At 45.2% G+C, this 21,970-nt stretch overlaps 1 protein-coding gene across 3 annotated transcripts in view; it reads right to left on the bottom strand.

Moving 5' to 3' along the window:
* Positions 1-21,970, bottom strand: part of FLNB (filamin B) — a 69,793-nt gene that overhangs the window by 1,657 nt on the left and 46,166 nt on the right. The window contains exons 25-44 of one of the 3 annotated variants that reach the window (XM_068201899.1): positions 21,587-21,754; positions 19,966-20,089; positions 19,550-19,706; positions 17,839-18,028; positions 15,945-16,192; positions 14,130-14,204; positions 13,324-13,426; positions 12,293-12,433; positions 10,636-10,764; positions 9,988-10,161; positions 9,676-9,834; positions 9,101-9,304; positions 8,369-8,521; positions 7,933-8,055; positions 7,144-7,410; positions 6,767-6,904; positions 6,565-6,680; positions 4,636-4,768; positions 3,459-3,635; positions 910-1,128 (exon numbers count right to left, since the gene is read on the bottom strand). In XM_068201899.1, the coding sequence (XP_068058000.1) occupies positions 910-1,128; positions 3,459-3,635; positions 4,636-4,768; positions 6,565-6,680; positions 6,767-6,904; positions 7,144-7,410; positions 7,933-8,055; positions 8,369-8,521; positions 9,101-9,304; positions 9,676-9,834; positions 9,988-10,161; positions 10,636-10,764; positions 12,293-12,433; positions 13,324-13,426; positions 14,130-14,204; positions 15,945-16,192; positions 17,839-18,028; positions 19,550-19,706; positions 19,966-20,089; positions 21,587-21,754 (3,198 nt within the window). The remainder of the gene's footprint in view (positions 1-909; positions 1,129-3,458; positions 3,636-4,635; positions 4,769-6,564; positions 6,681-6,766; positions 6,905-7,143; positions 7,411-7,932; positions 8,056-8,368; positions 8,522-9,100; positions 9,305-9,675; positions 9,835-9,987; positions 10,162-10,635; positions 10,765-12,292; positions 12,434-13,323; positions 13,427-14,129; positions 14,205-15,944; positions 16,193-17,838; positions 18,029-19,549; positions 19,707-19,965; positions 20,090-21,586; positions 21,755-21,970) is intronic. The other 2 variants (XM_068201898.1, XM_068201897.1) reach the window with 2 other exon arrangements.

Genomic DNA, 21,970 nt, shown 5'->3' with positions numbered 1-21,970 from the left:
CCCTATCTGAAAGACATTCAGAAGGAGGTTTCAAAACCCTCCTAATGACTAGCACGCATTCTGCATCCAAAATGCATTTTTGGAGAGGAGCAATTTCCTACTTGGGTTTTAAGATGACATCTTCCAGCACTGCTGGCAACAATCCCATCCCAGAGCCCACAAGTGGCTAAAGGACCACAGGAACTTCAGGATTCATTAAGCAAAGCAGGTTGCTTAAGAAGAGTTAATTGTGCTCCAATCACCAAATGCCAAAAATGACTTGAGTTGGCAGAAAAGCAGGTGCAATTTTGCAATAACCCATTTTGAAAGCAGAGCATGTCCCAGCCTGGGGGAGCGCAGTCCTTGCCACCCTCTCCCGAGAACATCACCACGCTATGGGCACCACAAGAGGGTTTCACAAGCTCAGGGGGAGGAGTAAAGATGAGCTTCAGCCTGTGCTTAAACACAGTGCTGGAGAAAGAACAAGCTTCCTAAACCAGCCTTCCTGACTTCACCTAGGAGCCTCCCAGACATTACTGACCTTTGGCTAGGTGATACCTGCACCAAAATGAGAGGCAACACATGCTACAGGTGAGCAGGTTTCAGGCTTTGAGTGTGGGGGGAAATGGGTAAATAAGCCGTATTTCCCTGCGACCCATGCAAGACCCTAGCACTAGATCAGGACTTAATCTTACCCCATAAAGCTGTTTTATGGCCCATCACTGAGTCAAGCTGCCAAGCTCTGTGACTACTGCTTTTGTAGTTGCTCCTGAGACCCCTCATCTAGGCTTTGGAGGTGATGGGGAGAGATGTTTTGCTTCTCATGGTTTTGGGCATCTAGACCAGAACACCACATTGTCTCGGGAGGATTTTTTCACTGAATGACATGACCTACGTCAGGCACAGAGTAAATACTAGTTAGCTTTTTACCTGTAACCTTTGCCTTGAAAGGGCTGCCCACTATGTGGTTAGGTCCACCATATTTAACTCCAATTAAATAGTTTCCTGGAGCCATGGGTGTGTACATGACTTTGTAACCTTCTGGAGTTTCCTGGCAGTCCATTTTCACCTTTGATGGCCCTTCAATTGTAACAGAGAGGGTACCTGGACCAGCCTTGGTCGTGTTAATGAAAAACTCCGACTGCAGTCCTAGAAAGACGTAGCACAGTGAGACACACTCTTCCTCACACCCGACGTTACACACGCAGCCTCAGGCATTAAATACGGGGTAATCCGGCGCAAGATCAGTCTGCCCAGGGCTGCAGGCAGGGAGGGACGCCACATCCACCCCAGCAGCCTTGCTCAGGCCAGCCCCCAATGGAGCTCTGCACCCCTGGCAGTCTCCCCAGCTTCATCCTGCTCCCTCTTCCGGTTAAGTTACATAACTGTGTGGGAGAAGGGGTCATGAGAGCCCTTCAGGACTCAAATGGAAGTAATTTGGTATCAAAAAACTGGCTTAGAGAGAAAACAAGAGCTTTTCTGCTGGGTATCAGAGTCCACACCCACACAGCTCCAGCATGGCTAAGTTTGGGAGAGCTCAGAGCTGTCTCACTGCCTGGACTGCAAATCAGCAAGAAGGCAGGAAGGACAAGGGGCAGGAGATGGCCTGGAGGAGATGTGTGTTTGAACTGCTCGGCAACAGCACTCCAAGCAGTTTGTGGAAACAAAAGCTTGTTTAATTATAGCATCTGGTTAACACAGCTGAATTATTGCTGCTAATACTAAGCCAATGACAATGCCAGCAACAAAAGAAAAAATTAAGTAAGGCTTTCAGCCCCCAAATAATTTACTGTCAGACTCTGGCCTCAAATATTTATGATCTTTGGGCTGTTGCATGAGACACTGTTGAGGCGGAATAAAGTGCTCAGGCACACTCAAAACCAGGATGGCCATGGGAAAGTTTACTGCTGCTGTGATGGGAGCATGAAGACGTGGGAATAAATTCAGGAGAAGTTTCTAGCCTCCCCACAAAAGAGGCTGCTGTGTTGCAATGCTGGAAGAGCCCAGCTCCCACAGAGGATTATGCCATTTTCCAGTGCTCCAGCAGCCCATCCCCCTGGCACCACTGGCCCGGGGGGCCAGGCCTCAGCCCGCAATGCCCTGCTCAACTGGAGAGAAGTTAATTCCCAAAGCCAGCAAGCTTCACAGCTTCTCGCTAAGAGCTCTTGCTCCAGAGGCACTGCTCTTTCCTGTGGCCCAGATGAAGGCTCGCATTGTTGGAGGCTGCAGACGCTCAGCCCTCCCAGGGGGACGGTTCAGGTGCTCAGCCCCTGAAACCCCTACACTGGGTCATTGTTCTGAAACGCTGCTCAGCAGCTCCCAGGGCACTGCGCTTTTGGCAGGGGCCAGGATTCAACAACGGGGCACAGAGCAGCTTTGCTGAAATTTAACAGTCTATTTAGATTAAAAACAACCCCAAGCACCTTTACAGATGAAGAAATATTCCCCTGTCCCTGATGCATCACTGGTGGGTATTAATGAGTGCTTTTGTTTCCACCTATTAAAGGAGCTCAAGCTACATCTTTATTTTATAGAGTGTATCTGCATGTTTCCAAAACCAACTGCTTGGTTCCTCCAGAACAGCAGAAGCTTTGACTGAATAACTGCAGTATTTTTTTTTTTTCACAAGGAGAAAAAGAGGTATGAGATGGAATCCACAGGAGACAGCAGTGGATAGGACAAAACGAACTACCTATTCCCTTACACTACAAAAGGAGAGAAAAATAATCATTTTACTGTGCTATTTACCTGTGTGTGTGGCCTGAGCAAGAACACAAATAAATCAAAGTGCATATCCTGGAATGTTTTCGTACTTACTAAGGCCACAAATCATAGAAATGAAAAAACAAACCCTAAAGCCTACATTCTTGACTTGAGAACTATCAGATGGGACAGCCACAGCAGACAACGAGGTGCCAGATTTCCAAGAGACTGTTCACACTGCATCTGGAGCATGAATAGCACACTTCCAACAGAACAACCCACCTCCTCCCTACTGCATTTCACTTGAGATTTCTTGGAGGTGCAAGCACCAAAGGGAAGCTAACACCCTCATACCCATTTAATTAACACAAGATAAACAAGATTCTTTCATCTCTAGACAGCCAACTCAGACATCGTGTTCATGTGTGGAAGGGAGCCAGAGCATCTCTGGAGCTCGAGGGACCACTGACGTGGAGCTAAGCTAACCAGCAGAGCTGTAGCCCAGCTGCTAACCAGCAGTTCAGTGAATGCATGTTGCAGTTACTGATTTACAGAAGTTTTAAGTGTGTTACGGCTCAGTATAGGCTGCAGACTTGTGAGTGATGGTTATAAGACATGAGCATGCTAGAAAGCAAAATTAGCCTGCACTCAGGTCAGCAGAGAATGTGGGTTAGTTCAGCTGCCTTAGCAGGTGAAGTCATGTAAAAGTATGCCTAGAAATAGGTTCTGTACGTCCCAAAGCCCAAGTGCAAGCAGGTCTGCAGGAGAAGGGTTACCCGTGGTGCCGCTCTCCAGGCCGGATCCGTAGGCTGTGACAAGGGCAGGGTTGCCCGCCTGGCCAGGCTCGCCCACGCGCACTTTGAACGGGCTGCCCACCACGTGGCTCCCGTTGAACTTCACATCGATGGAGTGGATGCCGTTCTCGTGGGGGATGAACCGAACGGCGTATTTATCTGCAACAGAGAAGGGGCTCTTCTGACAAACCAGAGGCAACAATCCAACCATGAACCACCAGCTAAACCCAACGCAGGGCTCATTAGCAATCCGAGCTTCTGAAAGCCTTTGACATATTTTGGCCCCAATTTAAGTGAACTCAGCTACATGAGCTGCTAAACTTGTATTTAAACAGGGAAATGCTGTATGTATCACAGAAGGTTTTACAGCTTGTGCTTTCACCTTGTTCACTAGGACCTGATCTCAACTGTCATCTAGTCTGAGGATTATTTGCCTCACTCACACACTAAACATGAAAACTGAATCACAGCCCAATCTGTCGGCAGCTGAGGGAGCCGTGTGTAGAAGAAAAGCAGCTGGTCAGAGCAAGCCAAATCTTACCAGCAAGCTGTGTGCTGTTCTGACACCACACCTTTATCTAATGAAGTAATTTAGCAATTTGCTGATATTACACATTTTTGATTGCGTGTTAACTCAGAGGCGGGACTGATCTCCCCCAGCTGGACAGCTGCTGTTTGTTCATAGTACAGACCATAACTCATACAGACTTCAAGTGAAAAAGAAAAGCTCATTGCTGAAACAGGTGTTGAGCTTTCTGTAGTGTTTGCTTATATACAGCTTCCTTGACATTTCATGTGAAGGAGTGAGTGTGAGTTAAAAATAAACTATTAGTCAAAGATCGAAGCACAGCTCTGAGAAATGAACGTCTTTTCTGGTTAAATTCAACAACCACATCATATTTAATTTATTACTAATGTCACTGTACCTTCACTGGCAAGCCAAGACTTAAATCTTACACAAGCTGGGGTTCAGTCAGTTCATGGAAAAATATGGAAATAACCCTGATTAAACAGCTCTTGACACCAAAAAGTAATTTTCCAAGCAACATGCTCATCCTTGGGACACGCTATTCATAAGCCAAAGGAACCAAATTCCCTGTGCGGCAGCAAGTGCTTTGGAGGTCACGCAATTGTTTTATCATCATCAAGCTGTGCTCACCTGGCTCCAGCTCAGACACATGGCACTCTTCGACAGCTCCAGAGGGGCTGTGGACTTTAGCATCGATCTTGCCCTTTGCCCCGTTCAGCCTTATAGCAAAGGATGCTGGCTGATTAACTTTTAATCCAGACTCCTGAGAATGCAACAGTCAGATTATCAAATTCAAACAGCACAAGATTTGTGGCAGGGAAATAACCACTTCAGCATGAGGGGTTTTTGATTTTAACAGAAGGTACAAAGTTGGGACTTGCATTAACGCTCAAATCAGATGCTCTCTCCCTCTTACAGGGTGGGTCACTGAGGAGTCACTTAGGTTGGCTAGGCTGACTTTTCCCATGGTGACAGACTGTTTTTGGAAGCCAGACAATTGCACCACATCAAAGAGAGGCAGGTTTACAATACTAGTCACCCATTATCACTGAGGTCAGTCCTTGGTATTCAGGCACTTGATTTAAAGGATGCTTAAGCTATAGCTCCATTTTCAGCCCATTCACTCATTCCAGATTCATTCAGGGAAAAGCCTCTTACAACCCAAATGTCTGAAAGAGTAATATGCATGTTTATATTTGCCACAAGAGGCTGCATTTAGAATACCACCCCCAAAGATGTCTCAAACATGAGAAAGTAATTTAAAACACGAAAGCAGATGTTGTGGTGCTGTCAGGCCATTGGTGGAAGGCGAGGCAGCTCCACATCTGAGCCACAGTGGTCCTCGACCAGCACAGCCCATGCAGCTATGCAGCAGTAATATCTCACACTTAACATACTTTACCTCATTTTGTTTTCAACTAAATCCTGAAGAGGGAAATAAATGCAACTGAGTAGAACTGAGGTACAATGTATAAACAAATCCCTGATGTGGGTTTACTGGAGGCTGATGCTGCACAATGGACTCTGTTACAGAATACTCAGCTTTATCTGCCTCTCCAGGACTTAACTGAAGTGAGTATTCCTGTCAAAGAGTCTTTAAATGAAACACAAGGCAAACATCAATACCACAGTGACTAATTAACGCCCTTGTAACTCCTGGGTAGAAGAGATACTACCAGATCAGGCTGTCATGGTTCATTTACACAGCTGAGGTGGAGAATTCCTGCAGCCCAGGCAAACTCCTGGGGATCACAGCTGGGACATAACCAAAAAAAGCCTTAACTGAAGTACTAATCACCACTCAAGGAGGACTGAGATACAGTATATTTAGACACAGATTCTCAGTCTCACATCCAAGCTTCTGGCTTTGGAGATTTCAGTCAGGCCTTTAATGTTACTTATATTTTAATGCCTGTAACCACACACATACACAAATTACATGGTGAGGTTACCAGATGAGCCCAGACCAGCTACAAAGCTGTGATTCACTCTGAGATTCACTACCTTTCATGAATCATCTGAGCTGTGACTCTGTGGTTTTGTGGCATCGGCCAGAGCAAATCAGTACCCTGACCTCATGGTGGGGCCACCTCTGTCTGCCTGGCCAGGCTGCAGTGATGTCCCAGCCATGCAGCTCTGTGCTACCTCACCCATGGAAATGCAGCTCTTCATGCATGTGCCAAAGGAGGAACTTGGTCCCAGCATGATCACTGGTTGTTCACCTCTGAGCTTCAGTTCTCCTTGTCCTTCCCCTAGCTAATGGCATGGAAAACATGTCTTAGCTCCTCCAATGCTATTTCTGGAGCCTCTTATTCCTAATTCCCAAGTGTTATCACTTGTAACAGTCTCGATTGAGCCTTCTGCCTTTGAACTCTGGCTAGCCAGAGTTACCCAGGGGCCAGCTGCCAAAAATCTCTCTGGCTGCAAGCTGAGCTTGAAAACAAGGACCAACCAAGACAAGGCTATTACTTAGAAGAAAGGACAACCATTTTGGTTTTGGAGAACAAGGACGAAATCAGTCTCTGTGGTAAGTTGTAGAGATGTTTCCTTATGTCTCACCTGAAGACTAGTGACAGTGAGCCTGCGAGCATCATCGGAGGGGGCGATGACAGGAACCAGGTAGGGGCTTTCAGGAATGTGCTCATCATTGAACTTTATGGACACCTCATAGTTGCCTGCAGAGAGAAGAGAAGCAGTGAGTGTTCTTAGTTTCTTTGAAAGTCACAGTGTTGTTTCCATGTGATTTGGTCTCAGTACATACCTGGCTCTTGAACTATATATGATGCACCACAAGATCCATCTTTATGGTCATCAAAGGTGATTTCTGCTTTACTTGGGCCTTCTACAGCAATAGACAGCCCTCCAGCTCCAGCTTCCCGTGTCCATATGCTGAACTCAGCTGTTGAAGTACACAAGAACACACACGAGAGTAAGTTTGCTGCTGCTGCTGGGTTGCAGCTTCCTCCTAACAGACTGTAAAGTTCCCCACTTGAGCGTATTTGAAAAATGGTAGCTCATCCCATCATCCTGGGACATACTGCTTAGCAGTTTCTCCAGGAGGCTCCTGCTAGCCAAAAGACTGCACTGCAGGACCTGCACACAGCAGATTCTGGAGCCCATGGAGAGCAGAGGACTCACCTGGAACACCTGTCTCTCCACGCTCCAGCCCTGGGCCTCCAGCTCTCACTTTATGGGCTCCTCCCTCACCCAGTGGCCCCACGGTGAACTGGAAGGGGCTGCCTGGCACCGGCTGCCCTTTGTATTTGACATCCACAGTGTGGACCCCCATTTCTTGTGGCACAAAGCGGACACAGTAGGTGTTTTTGTCACACTCTACAATTTCGGCATCGAAGTTTCTCCCAGAGGGACTGGTTACCTGAGCTGTCATATCAGCACAATCAATTTCTAGCAAGAGAATAAAAAAATGCAGATTAGAAAGTGACAAAGCAAGACCTGAACTCAAGTGATTACCCAGTACAAATAACAGAAGAGGCACACAGCTATCTGTGTGCTTCTGGCCAGCTGCAGCTTCCCAGGTGCTACAGAGGCACATGAAGTGGCTGGATAAGTGCAGCCAGCTAAGCCTGGCCTACATGATTCACAGTTTCCAGACAGCAGTACAAACATTTAACAGCCAACATAATCTTAAAACCCTGGAGCTAAAGTGAGCTGTGCAGCCCATTCTCCAGCAGGCTGTACACAGAATGAATTAAATTACAGCCTCACCAGTATTTATTTCTTCATGTGTTGATCATGGTTATGCTTATTTTTAATGGTTTGAAAAGACGCGTTACCAATGTTTCTTCCCTAAGCTATGTTAATATGAGGATGTCCTACAAAACTGAAATTTGTATTTTCCCTTTCTCAAGTACCCCATGCTATACAAGTACAAGCTGTGGTTTTGGGGATAAGGATGTTGTTGCTTACCTGGGATTTTTAGGTTCAGATCACATATGCTTCCTACTGTTGCAACAGAAGGAGCCCGTCTCGTTCGTGTGATGCTCTCCTTAACTCTTCCTTCACCACTTATCTTCACACTAAATGGGCTGCCTGTAAGTATCACAGCAAGTCATTCCTCCTCTGCTTAATACACATACCATTGACGGCAGAAATGAAAGCTACCTCTGACTTGTAGGGAATCATAGGGGAACTTTTATACCCAACTAACAGTCAGGCCCAAGTCAAATACATGCACGTAACCAGAACAGTTTTGGATGCTTGCTGCCTGGGAAGAACCTCCTTGAATCTTTGGGACTTACAATCCAAGCCAGATCACACAGCCCAACCCCAGTTCCAGAGCAGTGGTCAGCCAAGTAAGACTTCTGTTGTACTAATCAAAAATTTGCCCAATGCTTCTGCTTACCTGGAATATGTTCATCTGCAAATTTAGTGGACACAATGTACACACCAGGTACGGTTGGAAAATAGGACACTTTGCAAGTTCCATCTTCTAGATCTTCAGTTTGGATCTCTACCTTGCTGGGTCCTTCAACTGCCAGTGAGATCCCACCATAACCTACAATATAGATAAGTTAGCCTCAAATTTCCAAAGCTCTACTCTAAATCTGACAGAAAATAGTCCAAACCCATAGCAGGCGCTAGTTAGTAGGTTTGTATCATAATGGGCACAAGGGAGTTGCATGATGCCTTAATGGCATTTCTGCACTCCTAATCAGTCAGAGACATAGCATACATTCAGCTCCTAAAATTCTCTGACTATATCCCTTTTTCTTTCAATAATGTTGAAAAGTTATCTACCAAGCTAAGAAGTTATCCAAGGCTCCACATTAAACTAATAGGGAAACAAGCATCTTCCTCATTTCCTTCTTGCAATACCAAATGATACTAGAGCCAGCATCACCTCAGTGACAGTCCCTGTTACTTTTAACAAAGACATGTGCCAGGACCTTACAAAGCATATTCTAAGTTAATAGCACTGTCTGTGGTTAGTAACTGACAACAATGACTGTGCTTAATGGCCGCTGCTGCTATGCAGCTTGTGGCCTCATGCTTGCACTCTGACGGAGGCAGTGCTCTTGTCTAGAATCAATATATATCTCACAGCATCTCATGCTCCCTTTGTGAGGGAACTAACCAGCATCTCTTGTGTCTACAATGAAGTCACACATTTCAAAGGTTCGTCCTTCTACCAAGCCACGTCCAAAAACTCTTGCCCGTCTGGCATCCCCGATCTCAGACTGGACCACCATGATTGTTACAGGGCTGTTTGGTACATGGCTCCCGTTTTTCTTGATGCTAACCAGATGTTCTCCTACTTCCCGTGGAATGAATGAGATGCCTACAAAGCAGAGAAATATGAGAAATTTATTCAGTTTTTATTCATGTTATACTTGATTTAAATGCCTTAATCACACCAATAAATGAAATACTGGAATAGCAGTCTCTTTACTCTTGTTGAAGCGTTGCTCTCAAGTGGACCACAAGGCCATATATGCTGACAAAACCCACTTCAATTGCAACCTGGCAAGTGACATGCAAGCTAAGACAAGAGGCCACTCTTCATACTTTTCTGTCTTTGGACAAGTGTAGCAAACGCTATCAACTACTTGGTTTGACAACACTCTTCTGGGAAGGAGCACAGAAGTCAGTCATTTTACAAAGCAAAGCAAACTGGAGTAAAGACTATTACAGTAATCTCTCAGATCTTACCAATGTGGTTATTGGGCAGCCTCTTCAGAAGACAAGGCTCATCACGACCAGATGGGGCCTTAATGCTGGCTGTTAGGAGACTGAGATCAGTCTCATTGATATCCAACATGAAGTCAGCAGCAGAACCAAGCTTAACCTGAGACCGTCTTCTGTTATCATCTGAATACATGAAGAGAAACGAGTCACAAAACATTACAAGGTTAAGTGCAGAACAAGTCAGAGGACTTCAAATTCCTGCCACAAACCAGGTTCCCCATGCTATCAGAGGTTAATTTTTAATATGAAGTGCTTCCAGAAGTTTAAACTTTATACCTGTGATCTTGGCTGTGAATGGACTGCCTGGAATGTGTTTGTCATTGTATTTTACCAGGATGCTGTAGTTCCCAGGTAGAGTAGGCAGGTATGTGACTGTGCATGTCCCATCTTTGTTATCAATGCAACTGATCTCTGCTTTTGAAGGTCCTTCAATAGCCAAGTCCAGCCCACCTAGGAAAAAAGTAGAGTTGCACTTCTGTAAATCTTTGTGAACACCAGGTCCAAAGATTTGGTCCAAAGAGAAATATCCAGTACCTGGTACTAAAAACGGAGCTTAAATGTGTGTTTTCAGAGGATAGCAGCAGCTCAGACCAACCCACTATGGCCACAGTTCTATTCAGTTTTTAGATTTACCAAACAGTGATTCCACACCTAGTCATCATCCCCTAGATTTAAGCTGCCTTCAGTTTATTTTTAACTGAACAAATAATTTGCAACCAGTACCACAGGGTACCTCTACTGCTCTCAGGAAGGTATATAAAACCAGTTTTTACTGCAAATTACAGCCTGATATTTGCATAGGTCATTTGTGTCACATCACAGAGATTCATAGTTGGACAGATGAATGCAAATCAAAGCCAATGTGCATTACACTACCAAGAAGTTCCTCGTTTAGGGTAGGATGGGTTCAAAGAACTGACTTACCCTCTCCTGCATCTTCTGTGACAATGGTGAAAGTTGCCGGTTTATTTGCAATCCCATAAATGAGGCCAGGCCCATAAGCAGACACACTGCCGCTGTTGGGGTAATTGACATAGAACTGCAGAGGGCTCTCTAAAGGGAAAAAAACCCGAAAAGAAGCACTTTTAAGGATGAGTGGTCTGGACTACAAGAACTGATACCCATGTTCCTGAATGTCCTTCTCATTATGTTGTACCTGAAAAAACTTACTGTGACTGTAATGCACTTCAAAACCAAATAAGCCTCCATTTCCATCCTCAAAAGACACTTTTCCACAATTTGTGCCACATTCAGTAATGGAAGAGTAAGTGTTACTCTAGTTACCAGAGATAAGCTTAAATGATGTTATAAAGGGTCTTGTTCACTGCAAGTTTATTTTTAGCACATTTAATCAGAACATGACTCAGAATCAGGCTTTCAGTTCAGGCACTGATTCTGAATTTTGGTAGCCCAGGATTAGGAACTAGCACAGCACACTGTCTGACTCAATCAACCTGCACAAGCAAATTTGAAGGGTATCCAAAAATGTATTTGCCAGCCTCAGATTAGCTAAGCTGGTGCCCAAGAACAAAAAGTAGTCACTAACAACCAATAATGGTTTCAGAAAAAGGCACAGATAGCTCTTCAGTCCAAAGTTAGATTTTGCAGCTGAGACAGTAAAAAGTTTGATTCATGACAACCTTCAAGAAAGAAACATTGTGGCACATCATCTTTCTATCCCAGCACAGGGTAATGGTCTTAGTGAACCAATATAGCAGACAGGTCAGCACCTATGGGGGTGCTATACCCATGAAGTGCTGAAGAGACTGAAGCAGCACCATGCATCACATCACTGAGCTCCCTACTTCAGCCTAAGTTACGCTGTGTTTCTGTACAAACAGAACCAGCAGCCCCTCTCAGGCAGTGCTGAAGGTATTTTGTCTCATAGCCACACATCCCTTTACAGGTCTGCCCCTTTCTGCCCAGCCCCCCAAAGCCAGCATGCCTGGAGAACCACAGGGCAGCCACAGCCTCCAGGAGAGGCAGTGCTTCCACTGGGGAGCTGGTGAAGCAAGGACAAAAGAGAAATGGAATGAAATGCAGTGGTTTCTGTTTGTTTTGAAGCAGCCAGGAAAAAAGAAAAATTTCAGCATAATATGCATGTGTGTTTTATTTTATTGCAATCAGATGGAAAGAGTAACTATAGTATTTCAACCAATCAGTTCTCACCACAGTTTTGAGATTTTTTGCCAATGCAGTTTTAAGGATAAACACACACTGTAACCAGTAGTTTTGCTGAGCACCATGGCAGTAAATTTCAACCTGAAAAACTAGTAGTTAGAAAATTGTATGTTTCTTCTTCATAATAAAATGCCACAAAAGCTAGTTTCCCCAAAACCAAAATCCATTTTAAGCCTGGCTGGTACTATTAAACCACAATGGAAGCTCATATGTGCTGGCACTTACTCCTTTGCTTTAGTTCTCTCTGGACTGCTTACAGAGAAAGGGCTGCTGAATGGTAAAATATCCTGGGCAGATCTTTCCACAGCACACATGACTCAGCTACAGAACCTCACCAGGGAGCAGATGCATCAGCAGGACTCTGCACTCAGATTTGCATCGCCTGCTTTGTCAGACTTACCTGGGATGTGATTTCCCATGTATTTTATGTGCATTTCATGGAGCCCAACCTCAGTAGGAGCATATTTCACTGTTACTGTGCCATCTTTATTATCCACGATATCTGGTGTATCCATCTTTCCAGAGGGCATGTGTACTTCACCTACAAAAGGCCACCATGGGAGTTACAGAAGGAGAAGCTGCCTGCTTCCCCTCTCCCACCCACAGAGAATTGTCTAGCCATTTTAGAAAAGCATTTTAAATTGTTAAATTCCTTACCCACAGGCACAAATAGGAGACTAATGGGAACACTAACCAGACATGTTTTCTGCTTAAGCTACATGAATACAATGCAGTGGTAGACATCTGGCAAACAGTCCTGTGACCTTACAAACTCTACAGGCAGGGCTGTTTGCTGCAGCCATGGAGCTTTTCACAGCAAGCTGCATAAAAAGCGCTGATCTACCTCGTAGCAAGATGCTCCCTCTTCTGCTGCACTTTTGAAAAGGAAAGTTTGACTGTTCCTCAAGCGGGGACAGGCCAGCTTGAAGGGTTGGGATTGCTGAACTAAAGGGGAGAGGGGACACAGGCCTTGTGTGCAGGAGCTTAGTGCAACCAGGGTGCTACTGGAGCGATGCTCTCAGCTGCCAGACCTGTAGAAGAGGGGTCACCTGCTTTGAAGAAGGTATGTATAACAGGAATGCAGAATTAACTGCTTTATAGCATCTGCAGAAAATAAATAATGGAGCTTGGATGCATGTAGCTGCTCCAGAAGGGAAAAAGCATCAATAGGCCCTAAAGTGCAGTAGCTCACAGCCTGGCACGGAAGGCCACAGCAACACACCAAGAATCCCCTCACTTAACTCAAACCATTGAAGGGGTATATCCTACTCATCCTCAGCGCATGCCACTCAATGTGAAATTAAACAGCTATATTGCTGGCAGGATACAAACCTCCCACACACTGTGGTCTAGACCACCCAGTCTGTTAGCTGCAAATGGATAAACACGCTAACAAAAAGCATCAATCTCCCTGAGAGGCACTCCAGGTACCTGTGATTTCTCCTTTCCTTACAGCAAATGGGATAACCATATCAAAGGGCCTGAACCCCATGCCGTTCATGTCTCCAACGGGGACATAAGCTTCTTCCGTAACCTAAAGCAAGCAAAAAGATGGGTCACTTCAAAAGGACTGGTGAGCCAAATGAGCACTGAGCAACTCCACTGCAAGCATAAGCAGAAGAGAGTGTGCGGTGATTATTGCAGCCAGCCAAGGACTGGGCTCCACCAGAGCAGTGTCCGGCCAAGCTCTCCTTTACAACACCACACCGCAGAGCAGAGCAAATCAAACACGGCGCAGATGGAAGACATGCTGGAAAAAAGTAAGAGATAAAAATGGAACACAAAGGGATGGAAGACAATGTAGTGCACACAAGACCCAAAGTGGCTCCATCTGAAAGGATTTAGTTGCTTAAGGCCTGGAAGAGAAAGTGATTTTTAAATGGGGCAGAATGATTGCAACACAAAACGGACAAAAGAAACAAGTTTCACAATGCGACTCTGAACTCAAGACACTGATTTTACTGGGAAAACAAAGCAGTGCACTCAGGGTGCTTTTGCCAACAGCAGACATTTCAGAAGTGGAAGCTGTGGGTGCAATGATCCTCTTCATGTTTACATGAGTTTATTTGGAGACTCCCTTCAAGCAGCAAAGAAAAAACAAGGTCTGGATCCCAAGAACAATTGATGAAACAGAAAGAATGAACACAATGACCAGAGAGATCAAGCAGTCCCAAGAAGCAGGCTGTCATCTGAAATGGAACACAGATGGGGAGCTGAAAAATGTAAAAATTGTGTACCCAAGGGCGGAATCCGGGGGGGGAAGCGCCCACTGGCTCCTGCGACTGTGCGGCGACATCATCTGCATCTACAGCCTGGGCAGGGGTAGAGGCAGGTTAGTTGTTATTAGATGTTATTTTGGCATGGAGGCATTCGCACCTTCCACAGTTCAGAACACACTGCTCCTTCCAGTTCAACATCTTCCTCCCACTGTGAAGCCCTCCCAGTCCTCTTGCCATAGCACAGACCCCGATCCACTCAGGGAAGCTGGGAAACTGCCCTTATCTGTAGGTACTGGAGGAAGCCACCAGTAGCACAGCAAAGGGACAAAGCCAGTATGTGCCATTGTTGCATGCTTGGGAGGGGAGTGGAAAGCTGTGCCTGAACACTGGTGGGACTGATGCAGTGAAGGAAGGGAAAGGTTTAAACCTAAGATGAGAGTCCCTGAGTGCTGTGCAGCACGACATGCCAGATGGGAGGCAGGGTAGATGGCTGCTGTGGGAAGGCTGCTCTGGTTCATGCACTTGGGTGAATGACCCAGCCCACATCCAGCCATAGCAGCAAAGCCTTTTTTCTGATTCATAGCTGGGACTGCGTCATCAAAACACCAAATGTATTCTCCCCTGGCACAGCCACTCTTCTCACCAGGTGTGCCAAGAGCACGACTTGCAAATTCCCATCTCTCCCATTAAGCCAACACGAGTGGCTGGGACTGACACCCACACAGGGGGCTCCCCCAGGCTCAGCCATCCCAGCCCCTCCTGCCCATTTACACCACTGCAAACCACCCTAATGAAATAACCCACTGGAAACTTCTGCATGGATGGACTCCACTAAGAAAACCAATGCAAAATAGAAGTGCTGTTTCAGTGTTCTCTTGTCCCCAACTGAGACACCCAAGTCAAACACATAATGTATCAGTCAGCTAGGAAGTGGAAATTTTGAATTTCAGGATTGGGCTCCCTGACCTCAGGAGGCATTTCCTGTGGTGCACCTTGAGCAGTGACCAAGGGAGTAGTTTCTCTCAAGGAAATCTTCAGACACCCATAGCAATCTGCCAGGATGACAGGCAGGAAGAGCCAGAGTAGCTGGCCCCAGGGACTCGCCTGTGAGCTCCATCTGGACTCAGTACAAGTACAGCCCTGTGATTTCAGGGACTGAGATGCACCAGAGGCTGCTTGGGCTGAGATTACAAGTGTGAGAATTGTTTTGCCAACACAGAGAGATGTTCTTCACAAGAAGGGCTTCTGTAAGCCCTGAGAGGCACCTACTTTGCTTCTCAGGGGACTGGGGTATTGTTTGCTAAATGTGGAGTACTGCACATAGAAAGGAAGATAATTAGAAGGAGGGGGAATTTGGCTGTAACAGTTTAACTAGCACTTAAAAATGATTTTTAAGTGTGAGCTAACAGTCTGCTTCCCTGGGATCTGTCAGCAGACCGTTCCTTATTTTGGGATCAACTTAATAAAAAGTGAGAGATAGAGAAGGCAGAGCACTGCATCTGACAATGACCAACATAGTTAGTTGTAGAAGCTGATTACAACCACCCTTATATCATTTAGAAAAAGAACATGGTCAGGAAATCATTTAGAACGTGGTCAGGAAATGAAAAACAAATTTCTTCAGAAAAGCCAAGTCTTCATCCTCTGATGACTTCTATCCCACTTCACTTAACTGTATTGCCTGCTCAAAATAAGCTCTGCAGGAACGAGGATTCATTAGCTCCTGCTAGCCTAATAAATATCTGAACAAACACACAGAGTTAACCTATTGCTAAATAAAACATGGCAGCAGGGATCTGAGTGGGAGGTACTTCTGGAGCCGAAGTGGCTTACCATGACAGTGAAAGGACTGTTGGGAATGTCCACCCCACCAAAGCGGACATAAATCACATAGGTTCCTGGTTTGGCAGCGGTGTAGAAGATATCATAAGTCCCGTCCTCATTTTCAACAACATCTGCTTCGGCTTCTGTCCCATCTGGCGTGAGGACGGTACACGTCACTTTTCCCTTCCCTGCTGATTTGGCGTCTACCACAAAACCAACCTCCTCACCAGTCTTCACAGTGGGTGCAATTCCAGGACCTACAAGGCAATTTTAATTACAGAAAGTGTTCACAAGACAGTTTTCCCAGGCAGATCATCTGTGAGGTGCCTGGGGAGTATGGCACCAAGACATTGGTCCCAGGAAACCACAGATATGGTTTTGGGAGCAGATGTACAACAAGGGACATTTGTAAAACCGGTCAGCACAGTGGTATGCTAGAGCTGGCTACCAGTTCTTCTCCTCTGCAATCAGAGAGGCTGGATGGGAACAGAGAGGAAAAAAAGCTAAGTTTGAAGAAAGCAATGCCTTAACCCATACTCTTATCATCCTCCTTCTTTATGCAGAGCCAAAGGCACTTTCTTCTGCCAGCAACTCAGCTGCACTGCTTTAACATAAACCTCCCTATGTAAGCAGCTCTAAAAGGGCACAGTAGCAGCCATGGCCACATTTTCTCCACCATTATCCACATATGATTTTCCATTGTTCTGCCACACATCACAAAAAAAGAACATCATGCAACAATGCCAAAATTGTAGCAATCAGATCTAGCTTGAAGAACACTGTGTTTAAATGAGAACTATTATGTCTTATTTGCAGTAGTACATATTGAATACTCCTGCTTCTGACCCTCACTTGTTACCAGGTAAATGGCTCATTTTGAACTGGCAACGAACCTGCTGGTTTAATACATTGGCAGTATTCCAGCACTTACTCCTACAGTGATTGTATTTCAGCTTTACAGCACTGAATCAGAAGCACTTCTTGGAAATGGGAAATTTTAGCTGGCATCTGGCAGTAATCTCCATCTCAGTTACTTTCAATAGTTTGTGACTTGCATTACTTTGAAGAGTATCAGATTTACCCATTAAGGGATCTTTTAAAGAAACTTTGAGGCAAAGAGGATATCTCTTTTTTTCTTCCATTGTGTCAGGAATGTATTTCTGTTTAAAACAACTTGATAGCAGCTAGCTCATGGACAGGCTTCAAGTGCACTCTAACTGCACAATGCCCACACACTCTCACAGGTCAACAACAACAGATTAGGTTTCCCTGTTCAATTTGGCCTTGCCTAGTTTATTTATTTATTCTACAATCAAGGGACTTAATGTTCAGCGGTATTCTTGTAACTAGCTCCTGTCACTTCTGCTCCCTGCCACAGCCTCCTGGGAGGTGGGAGCACGCCATGGTGACCAGTCCAAAGCCACGTGATGAATACCCATCCTTAAAACCTGTGTGCTCCTACAGAAAAAAAAAAATCTGGAGTGCCCTACACCAAGGCAATGATTTTTTGAATAATAGTAATATCTTATCTTTAGGTTCTCTCCTTCTCAAAATCCTGTTCAGACCCAGGCCAGTGGACACACACACATGTGCTATTTTTAAATCAACCTCACTGAAGTTCTCAGCTAGATTTGTTGATGCCAAAATAAGCATCAGACAGTTGCATCTGGCTGTCTATAACATCCCAGGCAGTCTGACAGATTTTGCTAGAGGCTGCAAGAAATCCCTGCTCACCCACAGGGTGGACACTTCTTTATCTTTAGGAACACCCCTTCTGTAAGAGCAGCCAGACTACACAAGTCTCAAGCATATCTTCTGCACCCATCACATCTACTGTACCATGCTCAGAAGGCAGCTTTACACCCAGAACAAACAACAGCAAAAAGAGGAGTTGAACACTCACCTGTGGCCAAACACTTGCTGGCATCCCCAGCTGGAGATGCCCGGATCCTGTAGGGGGAGGCCGGGATATCATCTCCACCATACTTCACGCCAATCGTATAGCGGCCAGTTTTGTCAGGGACATAGGTGACCGTGTAAGTGCCATCCTTGTTGTCATTAATGTCCACTCTCTTGGGTTTGCCCTCTTGGTCCTGAGGAATGCAAACCACAAGATTTAAGCACTATGAAGGTTTTGAAATTCCTTAGCTGGACATCAAATCTGTTCACAACCATACTTAGGTGGTCTCAAACAGATATAGAACTCTAGCTTTTTGAAGTTTAAAGATATTTTGCTCAAAGACATTGTAACCAAAACAGAGTATTAGGAGCAGAAAAATATCAGACCACTATAAAATAATCACTACTATCATTAACTAATCTTTGGTTGATATGAGAATGTTTATAAGACCAGCAAGCCATTTTAATGAACTTTATATTAATTGTAAGAAGTTCATGCTGAGGCACAAATGGGCAGTCACACTGTGCAGCTCTGTCCTGAGTAAGCACTAGGTAGCCTTGGGCAGCTGCCCCCTGAAAGGTCTGAGGGCAGGGGGAAGCATTACTGGAGTCTGCTGTCAACCCTTCTGCATCAGGCATCCAGCTGCTGGCACACTGCAAAGTCTACAGTTAAAAACAGGGCTATGCAGCCCCTTCAACTACCTTTTCTCATCAGCTGCAAAGCACAAAGCATTTTAGAAAGTCTTCCAAGCCTGCTTATAGGGAATCACATGTTGACTCAGTTTTGTATTTTATGACTGAATGCTGCCTAGGGTATAAGCTGCAAAGGACTTGAGATTTTAGGTACAGCATGAAAGAGCTTACTTCTTTCAGGAAGGCTTGTGAAACATTTGATGTTCCACAGCTCAGAATAAGAAGCAAACAAATGCTGCCAGAAGGATCAACTAGTGCACTTCTACCATAAAGGACTTGTGGAACTTGATCTTTAAAGCCCCAGCCAGGCTGGGAGCTCTGATAAGCATTTTGGATCCTTCAAGAGCACACTTGCACACCAGAATTAATGGCAACTGCTTTGGTGCACCTGAGCAGGCATTGAGACAGGACAGGAGCAAGAATGCAGAAGCGCAAGTACAACCAGGCATGCCATGACCTAGGCATCCCAGAGCTCAGCTATGTGCTTTATGGTTCACTAACCAGTCACCTTTTTGCTGAGGCCACAGAGTCCAGGCACCAGAAACTTTGGAAAGAGCAGTAACAAAGATAAATCAAAACATTCCTGCAGTACCTCCTTAAGCAACTTATGACTTCTGGCAACCTTGAGGGAGACGTGTGTGGTAATTTATCATAACATGATGCTCAGAGTGGTCATTATCTCATGACCTTGCTGAACACTGCTAGAAGACTGTCTCCATTTCAAATGCCAGTATTTTCATAATCTTACAAGAAATTACTTATCTCATTTTGGGCATTTGCAGAGTGTAAGGTTAGGCAAGAGCCAAACAGAGCATATCTGATGACTTTAAGACAGAAGTTTTGCAAAAGCACTCTCAAAATGCAGAGTGCAAGACTTTCCTGTACCAGACCTTAGTGTCCAGTCAGCAGCCCAGTCTCTGGGACATTGGGTATGTTAGGATAAAGCTGTGGACACTTCTGAAAGGAGAGACTCATGCCAGCTAGAAAACACGTTTCCTCTCCTGCTTGGTTTTGTTACTTACCGTGATCTGTACAGCCAGAAGTCCCTGCCCAGCATCCTTAGTGTCCACAGCAAACTCCACAGGCAGGCTGGCTAGAATGCCATAGGAACTGAGCCCTGGACCACTCGCTGTCACTTTACTGGCATCATACGTAGGAAGCACCTTCACCTTGAAGGGACTTAAAGAGCAACCCATTATTTTCCCTCCTCCCAAGTCAATGGCTGATAGTTGCTGCAGTACATGCTATACAGCCCTCTTACACTGTCTGCTGCAGGTGCAGTGGGCTCAAAACACCACTGAACCCTGAAGTCATGCAAGGATCTGCACTGGTTAAGTAGAAAGGACCACAGCCAGTCCTTGAATGGTGCTTATGTGCTGGGAGAACACCACTGGATTGTTAATTTTTCAGTTTCCCAAGGTTTCTCTTTTCACCTTACCTTCGAGGAATCTCTTCATCAGCATATTTGACAGTGATCATGTAGGGTCCCTCCTGCATAGGGGTGTACACCACTGTGTGGGTGCCATCTCCATTGTCTACCACATTAACAGGTCCCACAACTCCTAAAAAAGCAACACATTTTTTTCTCAGCTATGCTATTAAAATACAGTCATTTGCTGCACAAAACTACAAGATGGACTGCTCATTTATAACAAATTTCAAGTTTGTTTTTTTTTTAAATGAAAGCAACAGGCATGGATCAATGATCAGTTTCCCTTATTTTATATCCAAAGCCATTGACTTGAGATAGATTTTTTTATCCACTGCTCTCTGGGCTCCCATCTTCTTGCTGTAAACAAAAGCTAGCATGAAAATACTGGAGAAAGATCTGTCATTTGGTACAGTCTAGGTCAAGACAAAATGCTAAAAGTGCACTGAAGATCTTTCAAGACAGAAAATGAGTAATGCTTATAATTGTCTGAACTGTCATTTACAAGATTACTTATTATTACTGGGATTCACTGCACAGAATTGAGCTCTAAAGCCAGTTAGTGTGTGGCATTCCCCAGCTGAGTCTTTCACAATCAGGTGTTTAGAAAGGCAGGTTTGCTGCCTAGGCAAGAGCACCCTGCAAGCTGCCAAAGACCTAAGAAAGCAGAATCAATTATTTCAATTTGCATTAAGCTAAATCTACAACAGATTATGTGACATATCAGTTCAGATCAACACACAAAGCAGTCTACAATTACAAGTTGGCTTTAAAACACAGAAAGGATTAGTAGTAAAGCAAGCATAAAAGAAATGTATATAGCTGCCATGCACAGCCTAAAAGCAACACCGTTGGGTTCCCACTCCCTCCTGCAGATGATTCTTGCTGTTGCCAACCGGATTTCCAAGAACCAAAACTGCCAGTAGTTAGTGAGAGTTCAAACCTGTCTCAGAGTCACCCTTTGGACCACCTTTAAAGAAATCCGAAATTGCTTTCAATGGGGAGCGCCATCCCTGGGAATCCGTCTCATCCGCTAGAATTAAAGAAGTGTTACCTGCAGGGCACCTGCACAGCAAGACCTGACACTCCAGTGGGAGGGCAGCTCTCGCCTCCCAGCAAGGTGAGACTTGCAGCCAACAGGTGCTCACTGACAAGATACTGTGCCACTGCTTTCCAGGTTAATGCAAGCACCATTAATGCCATCACTCAAAGGGCCTTGCTGCTCTCTGGGGACCCCTAAGCAATTTCACCATGATTCAGAGACTCCTGCAACCCACTGACTCAGGTTTCCCAAGTCACTGTCCACACATTAGCCTTTGGATTTACTTTTTGATGTCTAAAATTTAACACACAATTGTTCACCAGTAATGGTTACTCCCATCACTTCTCCCAGCCCTGATGATTAGGCTAAAGCTGTCAAAGACACTGACCAAAGCAGCACTGCCTAGGACACAGCTCTCCTGTCACAGCATGACGTGGGTCAGCTGCCAGAGGGCACACGACACGTGAACAGGAGCAGAGGGAAATGCTCATTCAAGTGGCATTGCCACCTTTGCAAGCTGGGCCACGACCGTGTTACCTGCCCAAACACAATTATGGGCACAGCCAGATGGAATATTTTGGTTCTCACCTCTGGGTCCTGTCACCACCACTTCAAGAGGTGCTATTCCTGCCTTGCTGGTGTCTACAGTGAAGGACTGGGGGATTTTGGCTCGAACAGCTGTACCCAGACCTGGTCCTGCTATCTTCACCTTGCTGGGATCCACAACATCCTTCACAGGAACCTTGAAAGGACTGCCTGGAAGTTGACATGGTAAGTGTTAAACATCACAAGGTTAACAGTTACAGAGAACAAAAGGTCTTTTTTCTCTACCTTTCCTTAGGCTTTTTTATTACTATCCCTCTGCAGCAGGCAGGAATTGCAACCCCACAGCCTCCACACTATCCCTCTGCTTCTGCAAAAGCCAGAAGTGTAATGATGGTGCTTCTACAGTTTCACAGAATTGGTGTCAAC

This window comes from Anomalospiza imberbis, chromosome 11, assembly GCF_031753505.1.
Source record: "Anomalospiza imberbis isolate Cuckoo-Finch-1a 21T00152 chromosome 11, ASM3175350v1, whole genome shotgun sequence".
Classification (NCBI taxonomy): Eukaryota; Metazoa; Chordata; class Aves; order Passeriformes; family Viduidae; genus Anomalospiza; species Anomalospiza imberbis.
The sequence above is the reverse complement of the archived record's forward strand: the minus strand, read 5'-3'. Positions and strand labels throughout refer to the sequence as shown.